At 48.2% G+C, this 10,967-nt stretch overlaps 1 protein-coding gene across 5 annotated transcripts in view; it reads left to right on the plus strand.

The window, feature by feature from the left end:
* Positions 1-4,952, plus strand: part of TSC22D1 (TSC22 domain family member 1) — a 90,682-nt gene extending 85,730 nt beyond the window's left edge. For 3 of the 5 annotated variants that reach the window (XM_059839060.1, XM_059839058.1, XM_059839062.1), the window contains 2 exons: positions 2,461-2,512; positions 3,544-4,952. In XM_059839060.1, the coding sequence (XP_059695043.1) occupies positions 2,461-2,512; positions 3,544-3,801 (310 nt within the window). In that variant the 3' untranslated portion in view covers positions 3,802-4,952. Of the gene's footprint in view, positions 1-1,727; positions 2,041-2,460; positions 2,513-3,543 lie in introns of those variants that run through there. The other 2 variants (XM_059839061.1, XM_059839063.1) reach the window with 2 other exon arrangements.
* Positions 4,953-10,967: the final 6,015 nt, after the last annotated feature.

Here is a 10,967-nt window from a genome sequence, read left to right on the forward strand (position 1 = left end):
CTCTATCTGTCAAAGGGCTGACTTGATCACTGGCGTGTAGTGAGTAACCTCTGCAGAGAAAGTGCTGCGGGGAGGTGTCTGTGCAGCACGTGGGTCCTGGGCTTGTCCCTTGGGGGGGGGAACCTGGAGCCTGGTGCACGTGTTCCAGTGCATTGCCTCGCTTTACTTGCTGTCACGAGTTTGCAAGTCAGTACAGGGAGGGGTTTTTCTAAAACACTTCCTTTTATTTTCAGCCTGTTAGCTGCTATCCTGTGCATATTCCCACATATCCAAAGAGTGGAATGAGAGCTGTGCCCTTGTAGGATGTAGGATCTCTGGTAGCAGGAAAGTGGCTGTGAGGAATTATTATTCTTAAATGTGACCTCCCTATGAACAGGATTAGTTTGTACTACTCTGCTGGCATTATTGAATGAAAGAATAGTAGTCTAGGACAACGTAAATAAACTAAGAAGGATGATGCAGATACGCAAATGCTAAATTTAGCTTTAAGATGATTATTCCATGCCTCCTGGCTTTCCTGCTTGTCTGGGAGCAGCACCTGTGATGTATGTGACTTGTAGCTCTTGAAGAGGTTTGCTGTAGAGAATGGAAGAGGGTTTTTACTTTTTTTTGTGCCTTTAAGTAATGTAACACGTGCTGATACTGCAGGTCTAGAAAAGAGTGGTTTTTAGGGGTTGGGTGTTTCTTGTGGCAGTATTTGATGGTGATCTAGTTCAGCCTTGGGTCTCTTTCTAAGCCATTACTGGTAGAGAAGATCACTTGGACGGGCACTGAATGTAGTTGCTGTGTTCCATGACACATGAGAGCATAACATTTATTGAGAAAAACACCACAGGTGGGAGATGGATCTTATCTTAAATTATTAATGCACGTGCTGCAACTTTTAGGACTAAGTGCCTTATGGCGCACCTAAAAATAAGTCAATAGGCATTTTCCCTGTTACTGCAGAATAGTATCAGCCGGCTTTCTTTTTGCTAGAAATCCACAGGTTTGTGCCGTATGTGCTTTTGTAGACGATCGGTAGCTGAGTATTTTTTTTCAAAAAAGGCTTTATGGGCTCGTAAGGCGTTTGTAAGAGATAAAGGGGGCTCGTAGCCGTCTGAAAGAGTTTTATCTGCAGTGTGTGAGTATCCTACTTTTCCTTCTTGGCATGGGCGAAGCGAGCAGAGCTGCCGGGTACGGGCTCCGCTTTGCGGAGCTGAAATGTGTGGATTTCGGGCCGAGGCGGAGGTACGGCTCCCTGGATAAGCCGTGGGAGGCGGCACCGGGACGTTCCCGCTGCCGCGCGCCGATAGGTGGCGGTGTCGGCGCGGCCACGGGCGGCCCTCAGCGCGTCCCGCGCTCCCGCCGGGCCGTGCGGGGTTTCCCCGCCGCTCCTCGGACCCGCTAATTATTATTATTTTTTCTCTCTCTTCTTTTTTTTTTTTTTTTTTTTTTAATTTTAAATCCCCCTCCGTTGCTGCGGGCAGGGGCCGGCAGCGCGAGAGGCGCTGCGGCAGCGCGCGTGCCGGGGCTCGAGGAGGCGGCGGGACCGATTCTTTCCCCCCCCCCCCCCCCCCCGCCCCCCTTTCCCCGCGCGTGCGGGACCGTTCCGCGTGGGCGCCGCCGGCCTGCGCCGCGCGCGGCCGGGGGGGGCGCGCTAATGAGATGCGCGCGGGGCGGGGCATGGGCAGCGCAGCCAATGGGAGGCGGCGCCGGCGCATAAATGATGGGGGGGGCCGGGATGCCCGGGTTTTGTGCTGCGCGGCGGAGCGCTGACCCCGCTCGGAGCTGGCCGAGCGCAGCCCCGCAGGGTCCCGCAGGGTCCCGGCCCCGCCTCGCCCGGCGGAGCGGCCCCGCACGCACGCACGCCTTCGAGAGGAGCGAGACCTGAATTTTTTTTTTTTTCCTGGGGAGCGTTTCTGGCCGCGGTTGCATGAATGCCCAATGTTGTAGACCGGTGGCAATGGATCTAGGAGTTTATCAACTAAGACACTTCTCGATTTCGTTCTTATCGTCATTGCTGGGCACCGACACCTCGTCTCTGAGGCTCGACAGTAGGTAAATAAGTGTTGTGTCCGAGCGGCTCTGCCGGCGCGGCGGTAGCGGGGCAGGTGAGCTCCGGGCTGGCTCCTTTGTCCGGGGGAGCCGCAGCGGCGGCACCGGCGCCCGCCTCTCCCCCCGGAGGTGCTCCCCTTCCTGGCGCCCAGCGCTTCTGCCGCAGCCTGCGATTGAGCTCCATCTTTATGGTCCGTCGGGGGGCAAAATGTCGGGATATTCGGTCGGGGCTGCGGGCGGGGGGGCTCGGCGCGGCTTTACAGGTTGCTTTGCTGCATTAGAGCATCCTGGTGAGGCGGCGGCAGGCCAGCGTGAGAATGACTTTCTCAGCCAACTGGCTACCAATGCTCGCGTCTCTTGTCTCTTAAATAATTCAGCCGCCGCTAATGTTGTATGTTTTTTCTCTTTCTTTCTCTCTTGCAGCTCCTCTGGTGCAAGCGTAGTAGCTATCGACAACAAAATCGAGCAAGCGATGGTACGTACCGATGGGGCATAAAACCTTGCTCGGGCTTGAAGCAGTAAACAATATGGGGATAGAGCGGCGATACCGTGCTGGGACGCGTTTCGGTAGCGGAGCCGGGGACGGAAGGGGAGGCACGGCGTCGGGAATTTTTTTTTTTTTTTTTTTTTTTTTTTGTTATACTTATTTTTTGATTGATCAAAGGTTTCCCGCGGGGAGGAATGCGCACGTTTGTGTATTGATGCCGGGGAGGGAATGACGGCATTGCTCTTGGCTACTGCCTCCCCAAACGATTGATCCCGGCTCCATGCGGCGGTGGAGGGGCGCTGCTGGGCAGAAAGCGGAGCGTATTTGTGGGGTTTTACAGTCGCAAAGAGAGGACGTTTTGGGGTAGTTTTAATTTTATCTTTTTAACTCCTCCCCAAGCGCAGGCGAGCGCAAGCCTAGCGAGCCGCATCCCCCGTGAGCTGCAGCCGGGGCATCCCCCGCCGCTGCGCCCTTCTCCCCGCGGGCGGCACGGGTGCTGCGGTGCCCGGAGCCGGCGGCTTCGCCGCGGCCGCTGCCCCGGCCCCCGCCCGACGCGGAGCTGGGGGCCCGGCCGCCCTTTGTTACTGGAGCGGTGCCTGGAGCCGCTCTCCCGGGAGCCTCTCCGGCTGTTGCTAGGCAAACTCCGAGCCTTTAACTCCTGGCTATAAATAACTCGGCCGCCCATTGGCCGCACCGCACTCTGACGTCACCCGCGGTCGCGCGCGGACGGCGGGAGGGAGGGAAATGCGGCAACCTGCGCCCAGAACTGGCTGCAGCCGGCGCGCGCGGGGGCGGGGCCTGGCGCGGGGGCGGGGCCGCTGTGCAGGCCGGGCCGCACGTGAGTGCCGGCGGTGACAGCCCGGCTCGGCTCGGCTCGGCTCGGCTTGGCACGGCCGGGACAGCGCTACCGGGGTCACACTGCATAGCGGGCTCTGCCGCGGCTCCGGCGGGGCAGGCTGGCAGCCCGGGCCGGGCGCTGCACTGCTCTTCTAACATACACACTCTGTTCTGCGTTGCAGGATCTGGTAAAGAGTCACTTGATGTACGCAGTAAGGGAGGAAGTGGAGGTCCTCAAAGAGCAAATCAAAGAGCTGATAGAGAAGAACTCGCAGCTGGAGCAAGAAAACACTCTGCTAAAAACACTTGCCAGCCCAGAGCAGCTTGCCCAGTTCCAAGCACAGCTGCAGACTGGTTCTCCGCCTTCCTCTTCCCAGTCACAAGGGACAGCACAGCAGCCTGCTCAGCCAGCATCACAGGGCTCAGGGCCTTCAGCATAGTTCAGGATGTCATCGCCATCATGATTGCTGGCTTCTGGACTGTCCAGAGTGAGGAGGACTAGCGGGAATCCGCCACAGCCACCCTTCATCCATTTCAATGCACATTGCAACCCAGACTGAGGACTCCATGCCTTGCACACATCAGGAGAGGCTTCTCCCCCTTGTATTACACACTCATCTGTCTCTCTCTTACCTCCCTTACCCCTTTGGCTTGAAGGAGTCTATGTTCTTAGGTTGGTTGAATAAAATAAACTTCTTCCAGAGAATTAGCACAAGTACACTGGGGACTTGAGCAGCTTCTGCAAATGGCTGAGAAACGAAGCTGCATGCCTGAATTTTTTTGGTTTGTTTTAAAATCTTCCACTCATCCAGTGCTACAGCTGATACAAGTGCTTTTCAAACTTGGAAACGTGAAGAAATAGACTGAAGTAAAAAGTGATGGCTCAACCCCCTGTAGTGCATTGGGGTTCCAAAGTGTGGACTGGTGCATAGGATCTAAGAGGAAGAGGGAGAAAGGTAATCTCAGTGTTTAACACTTAATTGTCACCTGAAACCTTAAATGCAAATATTTGCACCGTTTTCTGAACCAGCGGACAGGTGCATAAAGCTGTATTATATATAGAAAACAGGTAGGTGACAATACAGTTGTTGGGTCATAGGATAATTACCATGAAGGTTATTTGCCTACTGTATATTTGTGTATTTAGTGTAATTACTTTGTAAAATAGAAAACTGTAACTATTTAGGTTGTACAGATTGAAGTTTAGTTGTTTCATTGGCTGATCTGAAGAAGTTTGAAAAGTTTTTTTTTATGCTACATAAATAAGAATGCACCTACGCAACTGTTCAGAATTTGGCAAATTAATGCTGTTTGTGTAACTTCTGAAGTTCCCTGGCTGCTGATAATCTTGAAGTAAATCATTGTTCATTGTAGTTTGGTTCAAGATGGGGAAAACCACTCCAAAAATTATCAAGCCCTGCTAGCAAAGAATTAAAGAAAAAAAAATTGGATTTCCCAGTATGGATTTTTTGCATATGATCTGTATAGTAGTATGCATATGTTTTTGTGCATGTTCTCTACAGTTGTAACACGTCAATGTATTTAACTGTTGCACTTGTCAACTTTCAATAAAGCATACAATGTTGATAAATCACTGTTTGTATAGTGTACTGGTGTTAACCACAGCCACCTTGAAGATGTTGCAATGCAGTTTTACATGGGTGGTGAGGTCAGCTCTTGAAAACAGGCAGATACTGAAGTTAAACGGGGGAGGAGGGAGTAGGGCACCTGACTAAGCAAAATGCTGGGTTTGGTCCATTCCTGTATGGTCAGGACTGTGGGGCCACAGAGATCTGTTGTATATAACAATACATAAGTTGTTTCCTAGTGGCAAACTGTGCCCTTGCCTGTCCACTGGTCATCCCATGCTGGCACAGTTCCCACCCTTAACTCGGGGTGACAAAGGCAGTGAGCACTGCAGCTATCCCACCAGTATTAATTGTGCTTTCTGAAAAATGTTGAGAACAATTTCCAGTTTTGTGCGTGTAAGTTTGGAAAAAACGTCTTTTTAGTAATACCGATTAAAACTGAATGTGAGCTTGTGAATTTCTGGGTGAATGAGTTGTGAAGGTGTGATCGATGCACTGCAACCAGGGGAGCAAAGGAATTTGCAATTTTACAGCAGTAGAAAAGAAATTCATTTGACTTAAAATATGAGGGTTATTTACAAAGGGTTTTTTATAGGGTCATATGACTGCTCACTTGTAATGAAAATCAGGAGATAACATTTTTGTGGAGCTTCTTGTTACTGAGAATAATCAAGTGTAGCAGAGGAAACGAAAAAGCTGAAGGTTCAAAGTAGGACAGGTCACTCGTGTAATTCATAGCTAAAGTTTTGCTTTTGGTGCATACTTACCATGTAGCAGTTAAGGCACTGCTTAAGTAGTTGAATTGCCTTTACTGGGATTGCCATATTAAAGAGCTTGTGTGAGTGTCTTCATGGGAGTGTGAACTTGAATTCATGTGATCTTGAGATTTTAGTGTACAATTTAGGAGCACTCTTAATGAGGAAACACCAGGGAGAAATGCAGGGTTTTTCTTTCTAATGGATTAAGCTAAAAATAGAAATTGTTGATGGCCTTTGTGGCAGAACAACACTTGAATTATTTGGATCTGACAAAAGGAATGCTAATTTTGGTGCTTTTTAAAGGGCTTAATTGTCTGCAGTTGCCTTTATATTCTGACTGTCTCTTCAGTGCTTCCAGGCTCTAACATTGTAAAATTGACTTTTTATATACTTACACAGATCAGCTTTTTCACCACTTCAGCTATCAAAATTTGCAATTTTTTTTTTTATTTTTTAATGAAATGGACCTCAGGGCTTATTTCTTTGAAGAACAGCATCATCGTATTCTAAATTCCAGTTTGGGGTTTTTTAAACTGTTCTTTAAGAAATTATTTGGAAAGCTTCAGGATTTTGGTTAGGTAATACGTTATTAATTTTACTAAACTGTACTAAACAGTGGCAAATCAATGCTGGCAAATCTGATCATTTATGTACTGAGTAGTTCTAAACTCTGGAGCTGGTTCTTGGAGCTGTTTATTAATTACTAACATGAGGCCAAGCAATGTTTTGTTGGTGAGATGATTTTAGCAATAGCTCTGTCAAAGCTGCAGCCTCTTCATGAAACAGATTTAAATAGACTAAAATTGTGCTTGAAATCCAGACAAAGAGTAGATGTTTGTCAGTTATGTTGTAATACTTCTGGAATGAATTGTTTTGATTTTTCCTTTTGTTCTAGAACAAATAATTTTTCAGAGAACTTTAAATCAAATGTTATCAGTGGTCAAGAGTGTTGTCTTTTTCCACCAAAATTTTTCTTTTTACAAACTCTGTGATGCTCATGTTTTCATCCGCACTGAGTCATATTAAATGTAACCTATCTTTTATATGTCAACCTTTTTATTCTCTGCATATCTCCAATTCAGCAGTAACTCTTCAGGCTGTATCCAAGCTGTTTGTCATTTAATTTCTTGCTGTCAATTAGCTGCACACTGGCTTTATTTTTAACAGCAATATGATAAACTGATCAAAGCAAATTATCACTGAGACCAGGTTGCTGGTCTTTTCTTATTATGGCTTTTTTTTTTTTTTTTTTTTTTTTTTTTTTTTTTTTTTTTTTTTTTTTTAATCCAATGCATCTCTTGGCAAATAACTCTGAGGCAAGTCTAGGCAGTTCAGATTTTGGGGTCTCCATAAATACTTGAATACTTGGCTGTATCTGGGGTAGAGCTACCTTTTCCTCAGAGTAGCTGGTACGGGGTCCTGGGCTGGATTTGTGACCAAAACAGATAACACAGGGATGTGTTTGCTACAGCTGAGCAGGGCTGACACTGAGTCAGGGCCTTTTCTGCCTCTCACCCCAACAGAGAGAGGGCTGGAGGTGCACAAGGAGCTGGGAGGGGACACAGCCTGGACAGCTGACTCCAACTGACCAAAGGGGTATCCTATAAAATACGGTATTGTGGGCAGTGTATCGAGCTGGGGGGAAGAAGGGGAGGAAGTTCAGAATGATGGTGTCTGTCTTCCCAAATCACTGTTACATGTGGTGGAGCCCTGCTTTCCTGGAGATGGCTGAACACCTGCCTGCCCGTGGGGAGTGGTGAATGGATTCCTTGTTTGTTTCTCTGTTAAACTGTAACACACGAGTTTTCTCACTTTTCTGCTTCTCTCCCCTATCCCACTGTGGGGGAGTAAGGAAGTGACTGTTGTGGAGGGAAAGAGAAATAAGAGCAAGTGGCTGTTGTGGCACTTAGCAGCTGCCTGGTTAAACCACAACAGTCCTTTTTGTCGCCTGCTGTGGGGCTCGAAGTACCACAGATGTGATTGGAATGTGCTCGATCGATTTTATCACTATTATTGCTGTTTTGCTATTAATTGACAGGCTCCTGTTTGTTTGACAGGGCTTGCTTGCCTGAGTCTAGTGCTCATTAGTGGCTGCTCAGTGCACTGCTGTGCTGCTTATCTCCTTACTCTGCGGTGCCTGGGAACATTTCGATAGCAGCCATGGCAATGTGTCAGGCTGGCAGATAGCCAGAGCTACTGCTGCTCTAGACAGGCTGGAACTCCAGCATGAACTTGAGTGGAAGGACCTGGGATCTGTGGGTGAGTCCATGTGGGAGCTGGACACCCTGAGGCATCTGTGGCCCTGGATAAGGCCGTGCCAGAGCAGGTACATCTCACAGCATCTGTGGCCCTGGTTATGTCTGTGCCACAGCAGCTGGACCTCTGAAGGGATTGTGGCTCAAGGGTAAGTCCATGAGAATGGTCGCTGGAGAAGGCACACCTTGAAACATCAGTGGCTGTACCTGAGGTCATGCAAGACTACTCCAAGGTGTGTGGCTGTGGATAAGGCTAGGAGAGAGCAAACACACCCCTGGAGGGACTACAGTCATGGGTAAGGCCATACTGGAGCAGGTTTACTTTCCAAGGGGCTGGCTGTGGGTGAGGCCACACTGGAGTAGGAACATCTCTGAAGGCATTGTGGCCCATGGAAAAGACCATGCTGAAACTGGTCTACCTCAAAGAAATGTGGCTGTGGGTAAGTCCATGCCACAGCAGGTAGACCCCTGAAGACTCTGTGGTTCCTAGCTAAGACTTCACTTGGAGCAGGGACACTCCTAAAGGACTGTGGAAAAGTCCAAGCCAGAGCAGGACAAGCAGAAGAGTTAACTGCAATTTTAAACCCCATGGTCTGCTCCAAAGGAACCAGAGGTGGAGATTGTAATGGAAACATCTTGAAATTGCTGTAATGTGGAATTTGGCTTGCGTGTTATAGGAATTACTGCAGCAGGAATCACCCAAACCAGTGGAGGACAAGCCTTACAGGAAGCAGTGCAAGTGCAGCAGTGACCTGACGTGACCTGTCTTTGGTGCCCAGTTACTCCACACAGCACACCACATCTCCTGTCCTGACCAAAGTCATGGACTAAATGAACTCAAAGGACATTTTGTGGATGCTTGACAGACATTTCCCAGGGGTGATCCATAGACTAAGGAAATGATACCTGTGTGTTATATCAAAGGATGGTGACAGTGGTGGTGGGTAATGAGGATGTACTGGAGAGTGTGGGACCTGAGCATGATGTAAATGGTATGGAATCAGGGATGGAGAATATGCTGGTTTGGGCTGGGATGGAGCTAGGATTCATCATAGGAGCTAGTGTGGGGCTATAGTTTGGTTTTGTGTGGAGAACAGTGTTGGGAGCACAGGGATGTGTTTGTTACAGCTGAGCAGGCCTGATGCAGAGTCAGGGCCCTTTCTGCCTCTCACCCCACCAGTGAGAGGGCTGGGAGGGAACACTGCTGGGACAGCTGACCCCAAAGGGATATCCCAAACCATATGGCATCATACTCAGCATATAAAGCTGGAGGAAGAAGAAGGAATGTTTGGAATTAAGGGGTTTGTCTTCCCGAGTCACCATTACATGTGACTGAGCCCTGCTTTTGTGGGGATGGCTGAACACCTGTCTGCCCATGGGAGGTGATGAATGGATTCCCTGGTGTGCATGGCTTTTGCTTTACCTGTTAGACTGTCTTGATATCAACCTGTAAGCCTTCTCACTTCTCCAAATGTCTCCCCCATCCCAGTCAGGGAGGAGTGAGCAAGTGACTGTTGTGGAAGGAACCAGAAATACTCTTCAATAAAGTGCCTGGAAACTGTCCAGAGAGCACCCAGACAAAACCTCCCAGCAGCAGGGGAGTAAATGCAGTGCCTTAGAGATGCCTCTCCCTAATTCTTACAGAATAAATCAATGCCTGGGAGGCAGCTTCCTGTGGTTCAGCTGCAGAAAGAACCCCACAAGGCTATTTGGGAATTACCACCCATGATTTTTTGTAGCTACAAATCTCAATACAAAGAATTTTAAGTATTATTTACTCCTTGCAGGGAGAAATGGCAGCTTGCTGGCTGGAGGCATACTTGTTTATTTAATATGTGCCATTTGCAAAACCTCTCGTTAAGCATCCTGAGCACATTAGTAACAGGTCACGTCTTACAGATGATGCATTATCTGTCACTTTTCTCCTCTCTCTTTAGGATTATGTTTTTTGACTTCCTGGTGAATTCTCTGCTGGAGTAAACCTGAAATGAGTTAGAAATTCAAGGAAATCAGCCCAAATCCAGCCTTTGCTGTTCAGTGTTACTTCAGATGTATGAAAATAAATGGAGAATAGTTGCTGGAGAGACCTTCTGAGAAGTCTTAGGCATTTGAAATGTTTGGGGATGTTCTGAAAAAACTCCTGCCACTTGGCCAGTCCTTTTCCTGTGATGAGTAAGCAGACTCTTCTGACTGCATTTATTTAGTATGTGCTGAGCTAGGTCAACAAACAGCCTGCTTGAGAATCCCAGGCAAGGAGTTTCCAGCAGACACTGGCAACTGCCCTCCTCAACTGGGGTCCAATTTCCAACAGGAGCAAAGCCAAGCTCAACAACAAAGTTAAAAGCCAAACCATGAATAAACTGACTTCCTTACATTGTAAATACATCGGAAAAGGGCAGCAGTTCAAAAGGGAAAATGAGCCAAACTCTGATTATTTTCCTTGAAACTGAATCCCAGGGGGTGATTGTCCATTGAGATGCCCCCAGGAGAGTTGTGCTGCGCCAAGAAGCAAGAGGGTTTGGGTAGGACATGGCCGAGAGGCCTCCAAATTGTTGCACAACAGGAATTAGGGTACAGTGTAACAACCGGTTGAGGAAAGGGAAAACAGTTCTCAAAAAACTTATTCCTGAGCTAAACCAGGTTCTCAGGCCATCTTGAAGGCTAATTTTGATTCTTCAGCTGCCTTGGGTGGGGATGGCTTTTCAGTGATGTGTATGTGGTAATACACACTGCATGTGGCTCAAGCCATCGTGAGAAAGTAGCTGCAGGCAAAAAAAAAAAAAAAAGGTCATAACACTCCAATTTATAGTCTTGTAGTTTGGGTGCACTGAGATCTCTGTTAAAGTTCTCCCTCTCTGGAGCTCCAAAGGCACTGTCAGATGACAGCAGTTCTGATCTGGCAAGTGCAAGCCCAGGGCAAATCCACCTTAATCTTGAAGTAACAAAAGAAAAACCTTTCAGCCTTTAAAACCAAAGTCAAGAAGAACAAACCTCAGAATGGCCT

This window comes from Haemorhous mexicanus, chromosome 2 (assembly GCF_027477595.1).
Source record: "Haemorhous mexicanus isolate bHaeMex1 chromosome 2, bHaeMex1.pri, whole genome shotgun sequence".
Classification (NCBI taxonomy): domain Eukaryota; kingdom Metazoa; phylum Chordata; class Aves; order Passeriformes; family Fringillidae; genus Haemorhous; species Haemorhous mexicanus.